Source organism: Typopeltis vanoorti, chromosome 4 (genome assembly GCF_054136105.1).
Source record: "Typopeltis vanoorti isolate ZY-2024b chromosome 4, IOZ_Tvanoo_1.0, whole genome shotgun sequence".
Lineage (NCBI taxonomy): Eukaryota > Metazoa > Arthropoda > Arachnida > Uropygi > Thelyphonidae > Typopeltis > Typopeltis vanoorti.
In genome coordinates, this window is record NC_143552.1 from 85,087,173 (window position 1) to 85,113,185 (window position 26,013).

At 36.7% G+C, this 26,013-nt stretch overlaps 1 protein-coding gene across 1 annotated transcript in view; it reads right to left on the reverse strand.

Annotated features, from left to right (window-relative positions):
* Positions 1-26,013, reverse strand: part of LOC150107468 (NAD(P) transhydrogenase, mitochondrial-like) — a 326,339-nt gene that overhangs the window by 126,894 nt on the left and 173,432 nt on the right. The window contains exons 5-6 of the mRNA XM_090391890.1: positions 13,863-14,067; positions 7,021-7,227 (exon numbers count right to left, since the gene is read on the reverse strand). Coding sequence (XP_090248016.1) covers positions 7,021-7,227; positions 13,863-14,067 — 412 coding nt within the window. The remainder of the gene's footprint in view (positions 1-7,020; positions 7,228-13,862; positions 14,068-26,013) is intronic.

The window sequence follows — 26,013 nt, forward strand, 5'->3', positions numbered from 1 at the left end:
GAGACACACATAAGGAGCAGATGATGTGGAAAAAATATCATGGAATAAGGGTCAGAGAAGTTAGGAATAAACAAAGCACAGGTCAGAAAAGTTACAAGTATTGTACAGAAAGCTGCTTCTTCACTCTCTCTAACTCACCACACTTTCAGGCAATGCATTCCGATTGCCCACCACTCTTCATTCATAAAATCTACTCCTCATCCTCTTGTTCATATCCTCTTCATACAGTTTTCCAGGGATATTCTCCTCTTGTTCTCCCTTGTCTCCACACATTCTATGAAGAATCTCATCCACATTAATCTGGCAATTACCCTTTACAAACTTATATGTCTCAATCACATCTCCTCTCTTCTACTATCCACAAGGCCCTGAAATTTACATTCTCTCAGTATGTCCTCATACTACACACATTCTAGAGACCAGAAATAGACTTAGTCAATCATCTTTGAACTCCCTCCAACAACTCATCATCCTTTTGAAAACGAGGCAACCAAATCCACGACTGTAATCCGTATGCAGCCCAAATCAAAGCCTGTACAATCATAACATCCTTAAGTAAGATATCCAATAGCATATTATATTGGTGGGATTATGCCTAGAGAAAGTGATGAGGCTAGGATCTTGGTGTTATGGTGGATAGGAATTTGAAGATCCAAGGTCACTTAGCAAAAGTTCCAAATACAGTTCAGAGGATAATTACAGTGCTGAAATGAACATGGGCATGTAAGAATAAGGAAATCATTTTTGCCTCTTTACAAGGCCTTGATATGATCGCAACTGAACGCTGTGTGCAGATTTGGTAGGTTCCAAAGGACCTAGATATGGATAAAGAGGGATACAGTAACTGGGAAAAGGATGCAAAGAATACTTACAAAGATAATATCAGGATTATGGAATGCAGATTATGAGAACAGATTGAGAGTATAGGGAATGCAGACAGTTGTAAAAGGGAGAAAGTGAGGTGATGTGAAAGAGGTCTATAAATTTCTGAAAGGATGTTAAAAGATATTGATTGGTGAAATTTTTTTTTTATATGGAAGGTAGGAGAGAGGACAAGAATGCATCTGTGAACCAGTTGGTTTTGGGGTTTAATGGCACAAGGACATCTATGGTCATTCTGTGCCAGAACACATTAATAAATAAGGTGTAATAAATAACAACTTATTATATCAAAATAATAACAATAATCATAAATGAAACATTTCTTGAGAGAACATTAGGTAATAAATAAGTAAACAGCATAAATAAATAAAATCAGTATAGGAAAACAAATGTAAAATATGAGTATAAAACACATATAAAAAATATATATATACATTAAAATTCATAAAATGTACATAAAACAGTTTTTTTTAAACATATTTATAATAATTAAATAAATTATAATACCAAAATAAACCCACATAAAATATTATTTTATTAGTATAATTTTCACCTAAGTATCAAAGGCATCTTCAGTACAAGTTAATCAAACAATAACTGACAATTCCAAAAGGCATCGCCTAAGTAGCTAATGTAAAATAACTAAAAAAAGGTCATTAAATTTCCTAACTTATTAAACAAATATATTAATCAACATCATCAAATTCTTGTCATGTACCCTCAAGGGGTGTACAGGATATGATAGTATTACATGAAAAAAAATTACATCATTACTAACTTCCTATCTACAATTTTCCTCTAAATCAGTCTGTCACTTGTCAAGACTCCAACATTATCAGATATTATATTTCTATCGTCTAAGGCACTTTGTACTGTATCAATCCACCTATATCTTGGTCTTCCTCTGGGTTGTTTTCCTGCCAACCTGGCAGAGAACACTTGTTTTGCTAATCTTTCCTCTCCCATTCTATTTAAGTGACCATACCACCTGCGATTAGCTCTGCTAACGCATTCCTGGAGGCTGACAATGTCAAGTTCTTTCCTAATATCCTCATTTTTAATATGATATTGACATTGATGCCATCTGTTCACGCCTCTAATCTTTCTCAGGACTCTCATATCTGCGGTCTCTAGTCTTTGGTGAAGTATTTTACTTCTGACCCAGCTCTCAGATCCATACGTTAAAACTGGTTAGAACTCTGTCTTGTATACAGCTAATTTAGTGTTCCGACTAATTTCTCTCTTATTCCATATGAATTTATTCAATTGACTTCCCACCATAACAGCTTTGCTGATTCTGTTGTCTATTTCTATATTTAATTTACCATCTTCACTAAAAACCATGCCTAAGCCTAAGTAGCTGAAATGTTTTACTTGTTCCACAGGTTCCCCGTTCACAACACAGTTGACATTTTCAATGATTCTGCCTATTTTCATTATCTTTGTCTTTTTATTGCTGACCTTCATACCATATCTATTACAAGAGTTATTCAATTTAGTCAGAGAATCTTGCAGACTTGTAGCGGATTTATTTAGAAGTATAACATCATCCGCATGAAGCAAAGAGCTGACATTAACATCTCCAATTCTGATATCATGTTTAATATCACTTTCCTTCATAATGTGATCCATATAGATAATGAATAACAGAGGGGATAATGTACATCCTTGTCTCACACCAGTTTTAACATTAAACCATCTTCCTGTACTTCCTTCAATTCTAACTGCTGACTTGCAACTCAAATAAAGACTAAGTATTGCTTGATATAATGTCCCATTGACACCATATAACTGTAGCGTATTGAATAGCTTCTCTCTTGGTACCTTGTCATATGCCTTTTCCAAATTGACAAAACTTAAATACAGATCATTGTTATATTCCCATGCTTTCTCGACTATTTGTCGTAAAGTGAAGATCTGATCCTGACCGCCTCTATTTGGCCTGAATTCAGCTTGTTTTTCACCCACCTTTTCTTCCACAATTCTTCTCAACCATTTCTCGAGTATACTTGCATAGATCTTGCCAGAAACACTCAGTAGGGAAATATCTCTGTAATTCTCACATTCAGTTTTATTTCCCTTTTTATATATGGGTACTATTAGAGCTCTATTCCAATCATCGGGAATTCGTCCCTCTGTCCTTTTCCAACTTTTCCTTTTTCATTGTGTCAGTTGCTTTTTCTAAAGCCTCAAAAAATTCCTCCACTTTTACCACACACAGAAGGTTCTACTAAGTTAGAACCTTCTGTGGGACCATAAGCACAAATAAGTCTCATTGTCCAGTTCCCCATTCTCATATTTGCCCACATTACTTTACTCGAGACTGACTGCCATTCAAGAAGATTAGCCTCATATTTTGTGTTGAATACTATTGCTACTCCTTTTCCTTGGTTGTCATTGCCTGAATATAACATTTTGTATTTATTGCTCAGAAAGAACTCACCAGTTTTTGTCTTTTTTGTTTCAGTCACTTCTATAATGTCGATCTGGTACTTATCAAATTACTCAGCTAGCTCCATTTCTTTGCCATTCAGCTTCTTATGTTGATAGTACCAATCTTTAACTCTGGTGATGTTGAGTTGGGGTGTGTTTTCAAATTTGTTCCAGTAGCTGACTTTTCGCTGTTCGCCCTGGTTCCCTGGCAAAAACAACGGGGGGGGGGGGGCTTGTGTAACCGGGCGACACCCCAGCCGGCATGAAATTTTGTCATGTTGTACCATCATTTTTTATTTTGGTTTAACCAATAAGAATACAATTTGGTCGGCTAAATCGCAAATTGCCAGCCCATCCTCGTTCATTCAGTATCCAAGTAGATACCCAACAGGGTGCACCACGAGAAGGTGAGGATTGGACATTAGGTCAGAAGCCCTGGTCGGTTCTCCGCATTCCTTTAAAGGCTGTGCGGAGGTCTCCTCTCAGTTATACAGCTTTGACCCTTAAGCACCCCTAAATAAATTAATAAATAATTAAAATAACACACACACATATGAACACAATAAAAAAATAAAAATAAAATAAAGTTAGGAAAGATCAGCTCATCCAAAAAGTACCATCTAGTACGATGGGAATAGATGTAGACCATCGGATCCATTTAAGTTATAGGAGTGAAGTAAAATTTAAGCACTAAATATTTTTGTTGCATTTCTTCTCATCAGGACAAGCTTCTACATCTCAATTATCCAGGTGTCTGCCAGGTTCCTTGCTCTTGTGGGTTATCTTATTTCAGACAAATAGGAAGATCTGCTTTTATTCGGCTAGAAGAACACAAGTCTTATATTCAATACCTTGATAGCATGCTCTGCAAGTCCAGACTGAACAGTCTGGACTTGCAGAGCATGCTATCAACATTAGGCATAGAGTTGCACAGCCAAACAAGAACAACTTCCTCCATTCAAATCCTGCATAGGCCAGACTGCCATAATTTAATTTCAAGCTTAAATGATGGAGTTGATTATTAGTCTCTCTTCCAAGCTAACAGCCACTGGGATAGAAGTTTTGGTCTGATATTCTGCCTGTAATCTGTGTATGGTAGAGGCAGATGGTGAATGCCTGAGAAACAAGCTAACCTAGCTGCAGTGTCTGGAGTTTCATTTCCCTTAATGCCAACAGAGTTTGGAATCCAGCAGAAGCATACTTCAAGGTGTAGCATCCATAATTGAAAGAGCAGGCGTTGGATTCGAGAGAGTAGTAGCTGTTTCTGTAGCTCTAGAAGTCATATTGCCTGAAGAGAACTTTGTGAGTCTGAATAATTTATGCACCTTTAGTAGTGATGTAATCTGATGCATTGCATCAGAGGTTCTATTGCATACAGCTCAGCTGAAAAGTTGGTACATATCCTCTGATAGGCACAAAGTCAGAGTATTCAATTCTATGAGCATCAAAGAGCTGCTGGTAGACAACAGGAGAGTGTGGAAATTTTTCGCAATCTGCTGGAATAAAATCTACATGGCAGTATGTAAGACTGCTCCAGTGGAAGTGTGTTAGTGGCAACTCAGCTATGTTATCTATCGCAATCTCTACAGATTATAGGCTTTTATCTGCAAACCAAAGGTTTTGTGGCAGTCTGTCAGGTGTTGTAAATATTCTCCCATCATGGATGAAAAATAGTTCGTTTGGTGAAGGAAAAGATGGGATGATGTTCCTAGTGGGAACCAGGTGCCCATCCCAACATATCAGGATTCATCTTATGGCTGTCACTCCTTGGTTCTTGAGTTCAGAGCCTATCTATTCATCAGGAACATCAAGGAGGTCCTATTCTGATATTACACTGCTAGAAAAATTTTAAATTTTGTGGGGGTAACTGTGATTTCTGATGCATGAATGTAGCTGCTTCAATAAGGATATCTCCTGAACAAGTTTTATTTACAGGCTTTGATGATTCTTTCAACCCTTCTGGATGAAGAAGGGTCATACTTTTCCAGTTTGATGATCACCTGTTGAATATAAGATTAAAAACAGAGATGTATTTAATGCAGCTATTGATGTTTTTTGTTTGTTATATTTGCTGTTGATGATTATATGGTTTCATTACCTGGTTTGGGCCCACTAGGATACTGATAAACAAGAGGATGAAGAAGTGTTCATTCTCAGGAGTTGGATTCAGCAGCTATCCATTCACTGCAGAGCCTCACAATGATGCCCACACTCCAGAAAGCAATAGGTGTGCTTGGGAATGGAACACCTAGGTTACCCCGGATGCTACATGAGCACAAGAGCAAGCCTTGGTGCCTGTCCCTGGAACATGGGGAGTGAAACACACTGTAACACTTTTGACTCTTGCAGGCAAGCCCACTAGCTGAAGTCAAAGTAGTGCAAGGCTACTAAAATCTCCCTTTCTGGATGGGATCCAATACTTTGCCACACAGTGGCAAAGTATTGAATCCCAATCATAGTGCTCTGGAAGACAAGACAGCAAAAAGACTCATGAGAAGTATATTGAAGAATACAGGAAGCCCAGAAAAAGAATAAGAATGAAAAAGGACAGTACCATCACTGGGAGGTCTCATCCATAGCAACATGTGGCACACATCGAGGAGCATCTGTGAAAGTTAAGTTTGTGCACAGTTAAGAAAGGATTGAGAACTTTTTTTTCTCACAGAGCAGTGAGTGAGTGGAACAGTTTACCTGTTGAACTAATGAGTGCATCTAGTGGGAATGAATTTAAAAGAAGTTATGACAGCTGGTATGAGTGATGCCTCTTTTAATGAGTCCTTTGCTCCATAGAAGTCACTGATGATGATAATATTAATAAATAATAAGTGAAACTAAAAATAATAAATACAATGATAAACTTCTTCTTCTTCCTCCCCCCCCCTTTGACCTTGCAGCGTCAAGGGTTTTCTATTCATTTAACTGCAACCGTTATATATGAGGATAAGGTAGTTAGCCCTATGCCTCCCGGTGTATCCTATGTCTGTAGAAAGCCATTTTGCCTACTTGCAAGATGAAAACCCCCATATAAAGTGGGAAGGAAAACCATGCAGTCCAAGCCCAAGGCTGGGTAACTTGGCTATGTCTGAGAAAGATCCTAAACTCCTCATGTCAGCAACGGGAATTGAACCAGGACACTCCTTTCCCAGGCATATGGTTGTTGCGAAGCCCATAGCCACTCGTCTAACCCGCAGACAAAAATAATAAACTAACTGATAATAATAAATGCAATAATGAACTAACTAATAATAATTAAAAAAAAAAAAGTGAAACCAACATTATTGTTTACAGTTTGTTGTGATTAACCCCCCCCCCCCTCCTTCCTGAATCAAGAATCTTCTAATTGCTGTCTTCTTTTGTGTGCTTGTGTACAAGCTATTATGCCAAAAAAAATAAATAAAAAAATAAAATAAATAAATAAATAAATAAAATAATAATAAATAAAATATTTACTACTTCTTTTTAACTGAAGAACACAATTGAAAGTGTCACTGATTATGAGCTGACAATGTGGAAGGCATTCATTAGCCTCAGCAGTGATGTTTCTCTATGGTACATGCCACATTCCCTGAAGCTAATGATACTTCAATTCTGTGAAAAATCAATTTCCAATGAGATCAGATAAATGTTGGATTACTATAATTATATGAAGCAAAAATATCACCAAATCATCACTAACAAAGAAAAATATTAATTAAAGATACTTGCCAGCACTGTACATAAATGCATCTTTTAATGCCATATTGAAATAATTTAATTCTGGTGTGGAAACCTTTGTGACTGGCATAGTTTTTGGAGGCTCTTGAACAATTTCTTTCAATGGAGGTGGTGGCCACATCATATTGCCTTCGTGAATGACAATAGAACCTCTAACAACGTCATCTTTCAGATCAATATAGAAATGATCTTTTGAGCCTAGAAAATAGAGTTTAACTTATTTTTTAAAAAATATTAAAAAATAAATTTAAAAAAAATAATAGTTTTCAGGAAATAATCTTCTTTTCTCTTAAGGTTAGTAAACTGTTTCATTTTAGCATCCCTATTAAGAAAGATTTTAAGACTTTATAAGTTGTCTGATTTCTGAAATGATTGTAATTTTTCCTATAAAATATTATTTTCTTATCTTCTAATAAGAAAATTATATATACAGTAAAACCCTGCTTTTACGTTCCTGCAATTTACATCATTTTCCGTTGGTCCCGTCTTAAGGCCTATTCTTACGATATATTGTTTTTTCACCATTAACAACTTGATGTGGACGTTATTTCCCGTGATTTACGTTTTTTTCTTGGGTAGCAATACTGATTTTCGAATGGATTTCTGCGGAAATTCGCATTTCTGTTCCCAGATAGCGCTGCTTTCGGCTGTAGTTTCGTTTCCGCCAACACAGTGACTTGCATGCTTGCAGCAGTAATGTAGTGATGAGCGATACGGTGATTTTTCAATCACAGTACGAATTGATATTGCAGAATTTCTGCTACGTAATTTAGTGTGTGAAAGTTGCGGTGGTGGATTATTCATGCTAGTAACATGGAGAAAAAAGACAGAAAATGTATTTTGGTAGAAGAAAAGATGGCAATTCTGCGACGTGCCGAATTGATTGGCATGCTGGAACACGTGTGCATTTAGTAAAAGATCTTGGACTCTCCATGTCACTTTGCACACGACAGTAAAAAACAGGTCAAGCATTGAACTCAATGCAAAGCAATGTGGCGCTATGTCAAAAAAAAAAAAAAAAAAAAAAAAAAAAAAAAAAAAAAAAAACAGAAAGCAAAAACAATCAACAATTAAAAATTTTTTTAAATAGATAAATGTAAGTAATTGTAAATTCATTTATTTTTAGTTATTAAATTTTGTAATTGAGTATGTAGACTCATACTAGCAGTAAGTCATCTTGCAGCCTTTTTTTAATGTTTTTTTACTACATTTCCTGCTATTTACACTTTTTTCCATCAGTCCCCTGAAAAGTGTAAAAAAGGGGTTTTACTGTATATATCACACACACACACACACACTGCTTGGAAAGAAGTCAATGGACCCTCCCCCCCAGCTTGGGCAAGGTGCATTGTGCCATGTAGTGAGTCTTGTATTAGCTGGTATAAACTGGAGGAATATGATGCTCCCAAGTCAGTGCAATTGTGTCAGAATGAAATGGCAACAAGAAAGGGAACTGATGGAGTTTGAAAGAGGCATTGTGATAGGATGCCATGTTGCAAACCTGTTCAGCAAACTATTGACAAATTGAGCCATCTAAAATCAACAATCAATGATACCATACTGAGATGCAAGCTCAGGGAGTCAACTACATGTGCCACCCACAGCGGACAACTCATCAGACTCACTGAAGATGACCATAGACTACGAAGGATAATATGTAAAAACTGTTCTTTTGTCAGTCAAAATGTTGATTGCAGAGTTCTGGGCATTAACTAGAACGAATCTGAACAAAAACATTCAGAACTGAGGTGCACAACATGAGTTTGCATGATAGGATTGCAGTATGCAAGCCCCCATATTACCTGAACCAACATGGAGTGTTGTCTTCAGTGATGCAAAGAGTGTGTAAAATTAGACGTGGAAACTTGGAAAGCTGTGTTATAGAGCAGCAAAAATCATGCTACATCCTCTACCAAGCAGATGGATGGGTGCAAATGCAGTGGATGCCTCGTGAATGTCTCTTACCAGAATGTGTAACCCTAACTATGAAATTCTCAGGTGGTAGTGTGATGTATGGTCCTGTTTTTCCAAGTTTTACCTCAAACCTCTGTTTATGGTGACATGAGCACTGATCTTCGAGAGGTATCTGAACATTCTGGACAATGCAATACTTCCTATTTTGTAATGTTTCTTTGGAACTGACCAGTTCCAAAGAAACATTACAAAAATCTTTTCATGTCCACAAACAAGGCAGTTACCACAGCCTTATGACACAGTGCATTTTCCTCTAAAAGAGGAAATCTGGGACATTTTTCTTTCCCTGTATTTTTATTTATCCCCTTCCATTAGATAATCTGGAAACCCTGCTCTAGATACCAAACATGGTCAAACCATTTCAGGCCTCCAATAAGCAGGGTGGTAGTCTCACAGCAGGTGACAAAAGCCATCTCCAACCAAAACTTTCAGAAACATCCATGACATTTCCCAAACATCAAGGCACTTCAAGACTAATAAAAATGGTGATAGTCTCACATAAGGTGGCAAAAATTATCTTCCACCTAAGATCAAATGTGGAATAGAAGCCTCCTTACCAGGCTGGCATCTTGTTGCCTGACTTCTGCCTCTTGAAGTGGGGTCACCAGTTTTCTCTCTGGTCATTTTCTATATGTTATGGTGAATGGATGTCTCTCTTCATAGTTTATTCTCAATACCAGGATACTTGAGGGACTGTGCTTTTGCCTCTTCTTCCTATACATTAATAATCTTTCTCTTGCTAACTTGAACCCTGTCTATTATTCTGCTGATGGTATTGCCATTCTCTAGCGAGTCGAGGATAATCTAGCTACAACAGATACAAAAGAATGACTCTGTGTTATTTCTCACAAGAAAGATCTCGCTTCACTCATGTTACTTTTGATAATGTTTGGGTCTCTAATCAGGATCAGAGTTCTTTTCTTGACTCGCTTACACTTCTAGCCTCTCCTGGCAAAAGTATGTTATGCCCATGGCCTCTAGATGACCTAATATGCTTTTCCATTATGACACTTTTCTTGCCTGTATAACACTATACAAATCCTAGATTTACCAAACCTTGGAATTTAGAATGGTGCAATACAGGTTTCTACAGAAAGTAAGGTCCAGTCAAGAATTTTAAAAAATTGATAGAGAAGGGGAAAAAAAAAAGATTTATTTTACACTAAAATACCTATATACATACTTCATTTTTCCACATAGTTACCATTGACTTTCAGGCATTTTTGATATCATGACACCAGCTTCTTCATACATGTGTTAAAAAAGTCTGCTGCCAATGAGTTCAACCACTAAGTCATGCTGTTCTTGAGTTCCTCATTTTCTACAAACTGCAGAGATGGGAGCCACTGCTTCCTGTGCAGGAATAAGAGGTAGTCAACTGGGCATGAGGTTGAGGCTGCAGGGTGGGTGGGTGGGTGGTCAAAAAGTTCTCACCCAAACTTCTGAATGTGCTGGAGAATTTGAGTTGCAGCGTGAACTCGCTGAAGAAAATCAATGAGCAAAATCCCTTTTCAGCCCCAGTGGCCAATTCTTTTGATTGATGGTGACTGTTTGAATTTTTTTGCTTTCGGAGATGATAAATGGTGCCGCTGCATTGATTGTTGTGTTTACTTGACATTTGAGTACAAAATCCACATTTAGTCACCAGTCATGATACAAGAAAAAATAAATAAAAATCATCTCTTTTTTGTAATGCTCCAAAATTTTGTGCTGATTTCACTTGATGTTTATGAGCAATCGGCCAGTATTTTTGGACCCATCTGGCACACAATTTCTTATACTCCAGCTTTTCTGTAACAATTTCATGAATGACAGAGTGTGAAACTTCTGGGAATTCAAAAGAAAGTTCCATAATTGTGAAACACTGATTCTCACGAATTTTCATGTTCACTCTTTCTACCAAAATGTCTATCACCACTGCACTCTTCATCGTGAACATGTGTAACCTTCTTTAAACAAACGACACCACTGCCTAACCTTACTGTCACTCATTATGTTAGGTCCATACACCTTACACGGCCATCAGTGAATTTCATCACACCACGAACCTCACAACTAGTAGGACTTTTTATCACAGTGCTAATTATAAAATCTCCATAGAAGACAACAAACGATAATATGATGAAAGTAAAATGGTCAACCCCTTTCTCATATCTTATTTGGCAGTAAATTTTGAGTGGACCATACTTTTTGGATGTGCTTCATAAAATATATGCTCGTTAAATTTATGTTGTTTTATGTTTCAGCATTTCAAAGAAAGCACAGATGCAGTTTTACACTGTCCAAACTTAAATCAAAATAACTATTTCTCCATAGCAAAAATTTGGGAAATTCTCATTCTTATAAGTGGCAAGCACTGACTCCCCTCCCCATTTTCAGTTTATTTTATATTCATTTCTTACTATTCTATGAAATGAACATTAAAAAAAAAAAAAAAGGAGGTGGGGGGGAGGTCATTGCTTGCCACTTATCAAGATTATTATTATTATTATTGTTCCGGGCAACTCCAAGGAGTCGACAGACTCATCGAGGGAGGCCCTAACATCAAGTCAAGAACAACTATTCGACATTCACACAGTATCTATCATACCTTGCCTTGAACTCATTCACGGTCGTAGCACCCACAACAGACTCTGGAAGCTTATTCCACTCATTCACTACTCTCCAAGTAAAAAACCTAGCTCTAACACCCTTGTCAACCACGCTCTTGCCCAGCTTCCATTCATGGCCCCTAGTCCTCCCACCACCAGTCATATTTTCAAAAATATCTTCTGGATCAATCTTATAGAAACCCTTCAGTAATTTGAATGTCTCAATCATATCACCCCTCCTTCGCCTATCGACCAATTTCTGCAACCCACAAATCTTCAATCTATTCTCATAAGGTTCATTCCACAGACCTGCTATCATCTTGGTCACTCGTCTCAGGATCCTCTCCACCTCCTCCCCATCAAGAAGAAACCCTGGCGCCCATATCTGGGCACAGTAGTCTAGATGGGGTCTTATCAAGGCTCGATACAAAGGAACAATAACTTGTTTGTGTCTGCTTGTTAAAGTATTTTTCAGAAGCCAAGTGATTTGATGAGCTGATTTAGCCACTTTTGCAATGTGCCCCCCCTAAACTTTGATTCCCTATTCACCAACACTCCTAAATCCCTGGCCTCATCAATCTCCTGGAGTATGGTTCCACCAATGTGATATACTGCTGCTATTCTTTTCACCCCAAAATGCACAACCTTACATTTTGCCACATTAAATTGACATCCATTCCCCCTAACCCAGTCCTCCAAACTATCCAAATCATACTGTAAATTTTTGATATCCTGCACACTCACAATTGCTCTACCCAACTTTGCATCATCAGCAAACAAGTGAACACTTCCTCTCAAATCCTTTCCTATATCATTGATGAACAAATTGAAAAGCAGTGGTCCAAGAACAGAGCCTTGTGGTACTCCACTAGTCACAAGCCGTCTTTTAGACTCCACTCCTGAATAAATCACTCTCTGGTATCTCTCCTTCAACCACCCTCCTATCCATCTCACCAACCCTATATCTATCCCCATCTGCTCCAGTTTACTGATTAGGGTTCTATGTGGTATCCTATCAAAAGCCTTGGCAAGGTCCAGTAGTATTACTGTAAACCCATTACCCATATCCAGTTCAGCCATCACTGTGTTATAAAACGTGAGCAAGTTACTGAGGCATGATCTACCCTTCACAAAATCATGTTGTCCCCCATATAATATCCCATTTTCATCTATCCAATCCTGTATTCTTTTCTTGACTAATTTCTCGAAGACCTTGACAATGATTCCTGATATGCTAATCGGTCAGTAATTTACAAGATGGGACTCAAATTTTTACTAAGGAGAGACAGTGATTCTGATTTAAGTTTGAGTTGTGTAAAAGTGCTTCTGCACTCTCTCCTGATATCTAAGTTGGGACACCAACTTAAAAATCCACTTGCACCTATATCCAGTGTTCTTGCTCTCTATAGGCCAACTAATGGACACAGAGGAAGTGGAAAAACAAAGAAAACAGTTATGTTATATATTGTACATAAGCAAACTTCTTTTTGAGGTGCATGAACATCACAAAACAGAGTAACTAGGCTCACATTTATCTAATAGACTTTATCTTGAAAAGTTTTTGTTATATGAATATTTCTGTAGATATTTTCTTATTCATACATGAATAATTACTGATGTTCATTTCAATTTAATTTTATGTATGTTATGTATTTTAGTTATTTTGTTTATTTACCATCTTGTATGGTGACATTCTGGCATGTGGCTTATATCTGCAAAAGAGAATAAGAAAGCAGTGAATATGCTTATGTACTCATGATGGCCTGCTAGAATCAGGCCAAAATATCTGTATTATTCATTTATTAATTACTCAGACAGATGGATTTCTAAATAATGCTGTTAGAGTAGATTAATTTTATTACCATCCAATGCTAGACAAATAAATCTCCACAGTGGATAAGTGCATTTAGATCATAGTTCACTTTTTGCAAGTAACCGAGTGGATAGCATAACTTGAGTATATATTATAGGCAGAGTTGCACTGTTTGTCTAGAGCACCTTTAGCACTTTTTTTTTTTTTTACCATAAGATTAAGAGTTAGCTACATTTTACAAACTATGGGAAGCCTCCAGTAAGCGGGTAGCAGCCTTGATTCCTGCACCTCATGGTAAAAATCTTCTACTAACCTAGAAAACAACTATAATCTAAATCAAGTTGGCAAACTCTTTTTTACTATTTCTTCTATCTAAAACAAAATAATGAAAAGTATTATGTATGTTTAAAAGAGCAGTTAGACTATTTTCTATAAACCAAAAATGTAACACATACCAATGGACATAAGAAATTTAGAGATATTATTGGCATACAGAGTTGATGACTGAGTAGGAAGTCTACTAGGAAAATCAGTGTAACCGATGTGAGTTACTCCTTTGTGTATATATAATTCTCCTGGTTTTGTTGTTTCTACATTACCACCAGCCTCTGATGCTAAATCCACAATAACCGAGCCTGGCTTCATTGATTCTACCATTTCCTGAAAATACAAGGTATATAAAGTAGATTATTAATTATTAAAACAATTAGCAGACAACCAATAATTTAACTAAAAGTTATTATGGGTTTACAAAATACAATTTACAAGTACAGGGCATTTATTTATAAACAATCAATCATTGTATGACAGAAACTATTCAATGTGATTCATTCAAACTAGTCCCTCCAAAATTCATGTTAGGTCAATTGCGCCCTTTGATTGGAATAGGCCTAAATTCGATTCTCATTGCGATGGAAGGAATCTTTATGTGGACATTTTCAATCAAAGGTGAGTTAGCCGATCTCATACAGAAGTAGCAGAGTTTTTTCTCCCAGAAACTCAGGTTTTTCATCTCGCATACAGAAAAATCAGCCCTTCAGAATTCACACAGTTTACAGACAAAAAAATACTAGTTGTGGTGGGCGGTAGATGGCATTGATGGAGATGATTGGTAGTAGAGGTTCGCTATAGTGGTGGAGACAGTTGTATAATAGTAGGTGTCCTCCTGCAACAAGTCTTCGGACTCCTTGGAGGTGTCACGAATAATAATAATAATAATAATAATAGTGCAGTACGATGTCAAAGGTGAGAGCTCATTAACTCAACCTAACCATTATTTCATTTGCATGTTTTTTTTTTTTTTTTTTTTTTTTTTTTTTTTTTTTTTTTTTTAATGGAATGCAAGTTAGAATACTGAATCAACCAATTTTTTTAAACAGGTAAATTTTAGTAAATGCTGATCCCAAGGAACAGCACATTTTGGTTCATCTGTAGTGGATCTCACACCACTGTTGTGACAATGACTTCCAAAAATGATGAACCAAAATGTGCTGTTCCTTGGGATCAGCATTTAATAAAATTTATCTGTTTAAAAAAAAATTGGTTGATTTGGTATTCTAACTTGCATTTCATTTAAAAAAAAAAAAAAACTCTTTATGCAAATGAAATAATAGTTAGGTTGATTTAATGAGCTCTCACCTTTGACATTGTACTGCACTATTATTATTATTCGTGACACCTCCAAAGAGTCCGAAGACTCATTGCAGGAGGACACCTACTATTATACAACTGTCTCCACCACTATACCGAACCTCTACTACCAATCATCTCCATCTACCGCCCACCACCACTAGTATTTTTTGTCTGTAAACTGTGTGTGTTCTGAAGGGCTGATTCGTCTGTATGCGGGATGAAAAACCCCTCTTTGCCTCACATATCTAACAAGCATATTTCTTCTGTCAATTTGCACTTAGACAAAGCCAACAGTATTGAAATGGCATGCAATTTTCTTTACCTTCTAGATTATGTTCAATACAATTGGAGAAGAGACAGTAATCAGACCTTGTCTCCTAAAGGCTTTTGGCCAACCATCTACTCAGTATTAACAGTAATAACAGACAACCTTTTATGGTAGATAAGAAGTCCTGAGAGGATGACCAGCCATTCCTTAGCTTCAACACTGTCTACTCTTCATTCCATGGAGAGAGAAAATAGAAATGGCTAGAAAGTAGGTGGGAACATATGAGGAAAGTTTCTCTGGAAAACAGAGAAAATGAAAAGATTCCAAGAAAGTGTCAGAGTAAGGGAAGAAGGGATGAATGGAGGACATATAAGCATGCCAGCAATGCAAGAGAGTATTGGAAACAGGACAGAGAGGGATGCTAGTGTAGGTGTGGATGAAAGCATTGATGATGTGGGAAGTTAAGAGTTCACTGTACTAAAAGAGAGCATGTTTGCATGGAGTCTCTTTCACAGAGACTGAAGAGATTGCAAAAATGTCTGGCAAGTGGTACTGCTAAGGGAAAAAGAAAAGTGCAAGGAAGAAAGGAATGTATGACAAAGAAGGAAAAGGAGGGTAAGGTGAGAATTTTGTACTGAGATCTGATAATAAGAGGGATGCTTAATGCTGAAATTATGCTTCCCAGGTGCAAAGATTAATGTTGTTAGATGCAGAAAGATAAAGTGAAAGGTGAGAAGTATAAGGGAAGACACAACAGAGTTACTGGTAATAGTGAGAAGAGTAAAGACAGAAGTCAAGACTAAATTAATGTAGTCAGAAGAATAAGGTAAATTAGGAATTGAATGGATAAGTAGCATCATTAAGTAGAAATTTTAAAATATAAAACATTGCAGGAGGAATTTAAAACAAAAAGGCAATCAGCAAATTCATGAGCAGCATAAAACACAGACCAAAAGGGTGACAAATATGGTAAGGAAGGCAAAATCAGAGTAAGATGAAGAAATCAGCTCCAAGAGACGATGATAATCCAAAAGATAGTGTGACAAGTAAAAGGAAGAATAAACATGACAGAATAATTTTGCCGAATGCAGATGGTAGGAAGGTAACTGATGTACGAAAAATATCGTATTTTTGTATAGATAATGCACACGTGATCTATACAAAAAAAAGTCTAAATTCGTTAAAAATGAACATGCATGGTATACATTTGAAAGGCATGAGAGGTAAATCAAATGTAATAACAAAACTAAGGTAGAAGTATTACTTAATATTTATTGAACATTACACTATTCAAATCCAAAAAAATTCTTCATCAGACTCAATATTGAAAGAATCAATTGCGTTAAAAATTTCGTTCGGTATGTCATCAGCTTCATAATCATTGTCACCGGACACCACTATATTCCCTTGTATTTTAATGAAACCATTTCTAATACAGTTTCCACTTACAGCAGCCCAACTTTCTACAATCCACGTAACTATATCTTTATATGACGTTCGTTAGTGGAGGAGCGCACACTTAAATTGTTTCTCTTCCTAAATCCAAAAACCCAAGATGGGTAGGCCTTGAAATCCTTTATATTATCGTTTTCCGCAATTCTTTTCGATTCCTGCAATACACAGACAGTGGGTATTCTCATACATTTAGCTCTTTCACTAACAACCCAATCAAACAGATTTTTTCCTATGGTTGGCCACAAGCACCTTCTAAACCTCACAGCACGTTTACTCGTATGTAAACATCTCAGGACTGTTTCAGCCTTTCGCCATTCACGAACAATACTTTCTCCAACACTGAACAATCTACCAGCTTCACGATTCCCTTTTTCCTTTGCTACTTCTACCACTTCAAGCTTGACTGAGCTGTGTAGGATTTTCTCCGAGAAGTACTTCTGTCTTCCATGGGTAATTCAGATCTAATAACAAAATATAAACAAATAATGATTTACTTTATGAAATATTTTAAAACAGGATGTACGGAATAATCGACCACTGCTACTAGCAACGCACGTGCTTTTAAAGAATTCCTCCGTCCTCTGTCTGTACTGCCTAACTCTACCGATAGCTGGCGCATGCACGTTATCTATACAAAAGGAGTGATGAAAATGTTGGGGGTGCGCGTTATCCATCGAAAAATATGGTAGTTGAATTACTCAGTGAACACTTTGCAAAGGTGTACCATCCAGGTGGAAATATTTTAGTAATAGATGTGATAAGGGCTGATGTGAAACTGAGGTGTATAGAATATTACAGAATACTCACATCAAGGTTCCATAATCTCCTATACACCTCAGCTTTCACATCACTATTTTTTCCTCTTTACACACTATGCTATGACCAGGTTATTTAAGTCTCAACTCTGAAATAGTCTTATAAGAGTCTTTGGACTCCTTGGAGGTGTCACGTAATAACAGTAATAATAACAGTTCTGTTGCATAAAGAAGGCTCCAAGGCAGAAGTAGCAAATTATTAACCAATCAGCATCTCAGGGGTGGTGGTTAAGGTACTGGAAATGTTGGTTAAAGGCAATATTCAAGAATGGCAGACAGGAATAGGATACTCTGTGGTGTGTGTGGGGGGGGGGGGGGGGCATGATTTTGTGAGGGTAAGTCATGCCTCAGTAATTCACACTTCTGAAGTTCACAATAAAATGCATATTATAAAGTAACAGCTGAGGTGGCAAAGGGGAATGGCTACACAATGATTCTGTCGAACCTTGTAAACCCATTTGATAAGATAATGCACGGAACTCTGTTATATAAATTGAAGTAAATGGACTTAGATATGAAGCTGGTGATGTGGATAAGAGAGTAGCTAACAGACAGATTCAGAGAATAGTTTATAGAGAAGTAGAGTCCAGAAGACAGTATGTGACTAGCAAGGGATCACAGGGCTCTGTACTTGATACACTGCTGTTTACCATGTAATCATTAACTTGTGTTAATGATATAGAAATTATTTGAAGGGAAATATTCGATTATTTGCTGATGTAAAACTGAGTATAGCAAAACAGTTAATAAGGATGATGTAGAGATCTTGCAGGACAATTTATATAGACTGACAGTATGAGAAAAGAAGAACTATCCTTGGTTTAATGTGACAAAGTGAGGTTATACATTTTGGAATGAAAAGATTACCAGCTGTGTGATAGATTGGTGGATCTGGAGGCATATGGCAAAAGTATCTAAAATTAGCTATTTTTGACATATGGAAGGAAAAGGGGAGAGTGGGTATATGATAAAGACAAATAAGTTATGAAAAAGGTTTCATAGGATTGATACACAGGAACTTTTTCAGTACATGACTGAAACATTTCCTGTGTGAGGAGAACTAGGGGTCATACTTAGAGATTAAGAAAGACTGTAGTTAGGAGGTTGTGAGGACTAGATTATTTTTGCTTGGAGAGTGGTGAATGAGTAGAATGGTTTGCCAGAGTCATCTGTAAGTGCTCTGTCAGTGAATGAGTTCAAAGCAAAGTATGACAGGTATTGTGCAAATGATGGTTAGTGTTGTGAAATGTTAGTGGACTTCTCAAAATGAGTTTAAGGACTCCATGGTTGCCAATATAATAATAATGAATAACAATTCATTATTATTATATTGTTGGAAGTTTTTCCACTTGGTTATACTATAAATTAAAGATGCCAAGAAATTATATTCTTGGTTTAATCTTTTATCCAAGTGTAAACAAACAAAGTTTGCACCTGAAATATTTTCAGTACTGGGCAACTCATATAAAGAAGCTAGTAACTTCACATCACTTGCCTCAGTATCCCATAATGCAAAGCAACATATCCTTGCCAATATAATAATAATGAATTTTAATGCACATCTGCTGACAATGGACAGCACAATTGTCACCAGTCTAATTGATAAATGTTGCCAAACATTAAGTGATTCTCCTAAGTCACTAAATCCAGACCTTTAAAATTCTACATGAAACACAAAGTTACAAAAATCACCGAAATTTCAAAAATGAGCTACAATGTGCATTATCTTGGTTTAATCCTTTATTTAACCTGGCAAATAAGTAAACAAAGTTTGCACCTGAACTAGTTTCAGGGCTAGGCAACTTGTATAAAGAAGCTAATGACTTCACATCACTTGCCTTAATATCCCATAATTCAAAGCACATATCCTTACAGACATGTATAATGTCTATGCATTATGGGAAGGATCACTACCCAGACTGGTTTCAACCTTTATAGAGGTCTCATCAGTAGGAGTCAGACCCAGAGGTGATACCAAGGTTGAAGTAACACAGAAGTCATATTTCCATATACGAGAAGCCAAAAGGTGTCACACTTTATTATTAAAATACTCTGGATTAAAGAAAATTGTTGGAAGTTTTTCCACTTGGTTACACTATAAATTAAAGATGCCAAGAAATTATATTCTTGGTTTAATCTTTTATCCAAGTGTAAGTAAACAAAGTTTGCACCTGAAATATTTTCAGGACTGAGCAACTCGTATAAAGAAGCTAGTGACTTCACATCACTTGCCCTAGTATCCCATAATGCAAAGCAACACATCCTTATGGATATAATGTTGTGTGTTATACATGTCTGTCAGGCTATGAATTATGATTCCCACAATTATCTGTAATTCAGAGTATTTTAATAAGGTGTGACACCTTTAGTCTACTCGGTATATAGAAATATGACTTCTGCATTACTTTAACCTTGGTATCACCTCTGGATCTGACTCTCACCCATGAGACCTCAATAAAGGTTGAAACCGGTCTGAATAGTCATAATGCATAGTATTATACATGTCTGTAAGAATATGTACTTTGCATTACGGGATACTAAGGCTAGTGATGTGAAGTCACTTTGTTTGTTTCCAAGTGGAAAAACTTCCACCAATGTACATTTTCATATATGAATATGAAGCAGTTCTTCAAGTTTAAAATCATATGTAGAGAATATATTGGTGAACAAGCATTAGCCATGTACTATTTTCTTAATATGCATATGAGCCAATTAAATTTCAAAAACAAACTAACTGCTTTGTTTTTGAAAGTAACTCCTGAATCACATCATCACACTCTAGGCTGCATGGTATGTATATTGTATTCTCCTATTTTATTGCTTTAAAAATGAATTTCCCAAACTTCTATACCAAGTGAAAGTATAGAAATAGATCCTGCATGACTGAAGAGACAAACCCATAAGTATACCGATTAATTTCCTCTTCCCCCAAAAATATTCAGTTCTAATATTGCACATAGCAAGTACTGTACACATTGTATAGATACCCTATTATATCTGCTGCACAAAGCAAAACGAAGTAGTGACAACAAAGCTGAGAGACAACAGAATTCTTTGGGTTGCACCAGTGCAAATAGACCATCTGAAGCTCTGCAGTGGCCTAGGCTCCAAGCTAGAGATATGAAAGAAAAGAAAAAAATAACTCCTGTGAAATTTTTGTACCCAGTGGATGCGACAGCTGTCCAAAGACCAACAAATTGGCTCAAACGTTTGAGTAACCTCAGCCAGTTATTTTTCTGTCCCCTGTGACGCCCATCAGTATACAGCTCTTAAACTTTGGAAAGCACACTGTCAAGCTTGATGAGACTTTTTTCCCATAAAATCAATGCAACAGCAAAAAAGTATGAAACAATTCACAGTCAACATCTCCATGATAAGATGCCTACTATTGAAGATGCCAGCAAGCATCATCTGTTCATGACATGATTGATGCAGAAAATAAAAATATGCCATTCCTAAATTTCCACCTCCAACAGAGAAACAGTGTTAATTATGATATTTGCAAGCTCATTGAACAATGTACCTTTGGCTTCAAGAAAATTGTCACCTGTCACTACTTCAGGCTTACAAATGCAAGGAGAGACAGAACGAACTTCCTGTGAGTATGAGTCCAGCCAGATGTCACTTATACACAGTGGGAAAAAAGGTTGGAAATGAACTGGAAGAAAAAGACTAAAATGAAGACAAAGCATGGACAATCATCAACCATAAAAAATGAATACTAACGTGAAAATCAAATGCTATTAGTAACCAGTATGGAAATATAAACTAAAACACTACATAAGAAACATATATGACCCATAAGATCAACAGCAAACTCTCACTGAACTCTCCAAATCCACTTCAGAAATATATATGATCTCAGTCCCAAACTCATTGCTATTCATTACCATCTCCAATCTGCAAAACCTCACCTACTTTTTCTCTAAGAGAAGCTAAAATTTCAAACACCTAAAGTATCTTATCTCAGCTTTCCCAAGTACACATTCTTTGACTTCATTCACTGGGGTTTGTGCACATGTTCATTATAATATACTATGCTGGAAAATATCCTACTTAGAAACTCCTTATTTTGACCTTTGGCTGAAGGTCTCTCTACCCCATTCTGTCAGATTCGTTTGCTGTCCCCTACTTCTCTCTCTCTCTCTTAATGCCAGCAATCATTCTGAGCTTTTTTGATTTCCTTTTCCAACATGTCAAATTTTCTTCAGCCTAACTTTCTTAATGATAAAATAATCTTCCTCGGAGACTTCACTGTTCACAGCTGGTTCTCCTCTTCTAACTACAAAGATCAACAAGCAGGTAAAGAAGATAAGACATTTGCTATCACCAATGATCTTACACAAATTGTTCCGATATCTACCAAAATGCTACATAAACCCCATCCACTCTGGTATGTTTGTTTGCCAAACAAACATAACAGACCACTTCCTTACTAGTGACCCATCTAAATATATTGTGAATGTCCGTTTGTCCTCTAGACAATTCAGATCACAATCTAGTACAGATCTCTTCCAACAGAGCAACAAATGCACAATTTATGTCCGTGCATCACATGACATTATAAAACAAGTCAAGTGGAATGATCTTCACTTGGTAGCATTCCTCTAATTGTTCTAAAGGTTTGTGCACAACAGTTGATTCCTACTATGTCACCTTTTTATGCTCTCTGATTCCACTGGTATCTACGCCTGCAGGCTGGGAATTTGACTGCATACAACCCATTTCTAAGAAGAGCAACAAATCTTTATCATCAAACTACTGTCCAATTTTTCTCACTTAAATTCTCTGAAAAGTAATAGAAAGAAACATCAACACTCAACTTCTGTGCTACCTTGAAGACTAAATTAATTCATTCGCCCATCCAGCTTCATCTTCATTTCTCTCCTTCTCTATCATCCTTTGCCATTTGAGCTTTGGTCTTCCTCCTACGCCTTCCATTTGGGGGTCCAAATCAGAACCACCCTTGGGATGTCATTGTGGTTCATCCTGAGTACATATCCACCCCTCTCCATCTACACAATCTGATTTCCTCTTAAATACTTTTTGTGTTAGTTATTTTATATAGGTCATCATTTGATATTTGATTTGGCCAATTCATTTTTAAAATTTTTCTAAGACATTTGGTTTGAAAACTGTTTAACTTTTGTTTTTGCATTTTGCTTATTTTACAAGTTTCTGATCCACAGAGTAGGACAGATCTAACATTACTTAAAAAGATCCTCAATTTTGTTTTAATCTTGTATGCTGCAGATTTCCATATTGGCTGTAAACTTGTAAAAGTATTGCATGCTATGGTTATTCTCTGTTTGATATCTTCATCTGTGTCACCATTTTGGCTGACTGTTGCTCCAAGATATTGAAAGTCTGTCATATCTTTTGCTTCTGTGTTGTCTATCTTTAGAGTTTCTTTACTTTTATTATTAATCCTTATTGTTTTTGTTTTATCTTTATTTATTTTTAAACCTACTGAAAATGCATTTTTTCTTAATTTGTCTGTTTTCTGTTGGAAATCAGTGAAACAAGAAAAAATCAGAACAATGTCATCTGCATAATCTAGATCCTCAAGACATATCATCATATTCCATCTTAAGCCAGCTTTGGTTTTCATGGTTTTGGTCATGGCCCAGTCTATCACTATATTGAAAAGTAGGCTGGACAATACACATCCTTGTCGAACTCCAGTTACAACATGGAAGGCTTCTGTCTCAGAATTTTGCACCAAAACTTGGGATCTACTGTTTTCATACATTTGTTTGATAACATTAATTATCTTATTTGGTATGCCATTGATGCTTAAAAATTTCCAGAGAATTTCTCTGATAATGCAATCGAAGGCTTGGCAAAAGTCTATAAAATTCAAGAACAAGGGAGACACCAAATTCAAAAGTTTGTTCTATAATGTGTCTCAAAATGAAGATCTGTTGTATTGTTCCAGTTCTGAAGCCTGTTTGTTCCTTCCTCATTGTAGCTTTGATTTCATTTTTCATTCTTTCCATTAATACTCTGCTAAATACTCTTCCTGGTACCAGAAGACTTATTCATCTCCAGTTTTCATATTTTGTCAGGTCTCCTTTCTTTTGGTATTTTCACTATCACTGGTATTTCCACTGACCTGGTATTTTCTCAGTTTCCAGAATCAGATTGTATAATTTAGTTAACTCATTCAAAACAGTGTCTTTATCTACTTTTAGTAATTCAATGTATATGATGTCATTTCCTCATGTTTTTCAAGACTTCTGTTTCTTTATTATGTTTATTACTTCATTTGGGGTGATTTTTTTTAGTGTTTATGTTAAGTTTATGCCATTCTATTCATGTTCTGTTTTAAAAGTTCTTGTGTGTCATTATTTTCTATTACATTCAAAGTTTCACTAAAATACGGTTTCCAGCAGTCTTTTACTTCCAGTTCCTTTGTTAACAACGTTTTGTTTTTATCCTTTACACAAGTTTCCAAATTCTTTTTCTTTCCAAACAATTTTTGCATTATTTCATATTATTATTATTATTATTTTTATTATTATTAAACAAGACCTCATGGAGTCAAAGACTCATCTAGGAGGTCCTTTTATCTCACACACATCTCATCATACCGCGTCTTAAACACATTCAAACTCCTTGCAGACACCACACTCTCAGGCAAGGCATTCCAATCATTCACAACTCTGCACGAAAAAAACCTGCCTCTCACTCCCCTACTCATACCCTCTTTGTACAGTTTCCAGGGATGACCTCTGGTTCTCCCCTGATCTCCCACTATTCTCTGTAGAACTTCTCCACCATTGATCCTATAACAACCCCTTACCAACTTGTAGGTCTCTATCATATCTCCCCTCTTCCTTCTCTCCACCAGACTCTGCAAATTACATCTTTTCAATCTTTCTGCATACTCGACATTCCAGAGGTCAGAAACTACCTTAGTCAGTCGCCTTTGGACCCTTTCCAACATCTCTTCATCCTTCTGAAAACCAGGTGACCAAATCTGGGCACAATAGTCCATGTGTGGCTTAATCAAAGCTTTATACAATGGAACAAGAATCTCCCTACTTCTACACGTCAGTGTCCTCCGCATCATTCCCAGAAGTCTTTGTGTTGTCTTCACAATTTTGGCGATGTGTCCCCTAAATTTTAGATCCTTATCCACTATCACCCCCAGATCTCTTATTTCCTCTACTTCCAACAATATATTCTCACCAAGCATAAATTCTGCATCCCATCTTTGTTTTCCAAATTTTAAAACCTTACATTTTGCAACATTGAACTCACATCCCCATTTGCTTGCCCAATCACTCAATTTATTCAAGTCTTCTTGCAAGGCCACAACATCTTCACTACTCTTTATGGTTCGTCCCAACTTTGCATCATCTGCAAACAACTGAATATCTCCATCCAAATCTTCGCCAATATCATTAATATACAAGTTAAATAGTAATGGCCCTAAAACAGATCCCTGAGGCACTCCACTAGTGACTTTCCTTTTCTTGGATATTGCACCCTCATACACAACTTGTTGATACCTATCAGATAGCCAGTCTCCAATCCAATGCACCAATCTAATATCCAACCCCATCTGCTCTAGTTTGAATGTCAACTTATCATGAGGTACTCTATCAAAAGCTTTTGCGAAATCCAAGTATATTACTGTGTATCCTTCTCCTCTGTCCAGGGAAGCAGTCACTTTATTGTAATAAGTAAGTAGATTACTAAAACACGACCTCCCTTTAGCAAATCCATGCTGTCCATCAAAGATAATACCATTGTTGTCAACCCAACTCTGGATCCTAGTTCTCACAAGCTTCTCCAACAACTTAACCACAACACCTGACACACAGATAGGCCTATAGTTTGATGCTTGAGTTCGATCACCTCCTTTATGAAGTGGCACAATCTTGCCCTCCTTCCACTCTTTAGGAACTTGACCAAGTGCAAGACTCGTATTAAAAAAATATGTCAAGGCAGGTGTCAACTCTCTGGCACATTCCTTCAGAATACGCGGTGATATATTATCAAGTCCCACAGCCTTATTTACATCTAGTTTACTCAACTCCCCAAACACCTCTTGCTCACTTACAGTCAGTCTCTCCTCCCCATCATCAACTGCTCTTAATCTCTCCATGAAGTCACATTCACAAGATTGAAAGATCTTTATGAACTGCTCATTAAGTATCTCCACCACACATTCTGCAACATCTGTCTTTATACCATTTCCTCCAATCAGTGTCATCCTTCCATAATCATTCTTTCTTTTGCTGGCTACATATCGAAAGAACTCCCTAGGATTCTTTTTAGCTTCATTAGCTAACTGCTGTTCATACCTCTCTTTAGCTACTCTCACCAATCAAGTCACCCTCCTTGCCTGGTCTTTGTAGACCTCATGAAATTGGTTACTTCCACTTCTCTTATGCTGCCTCCACAATGCCCTTTTTCTCTGTATTG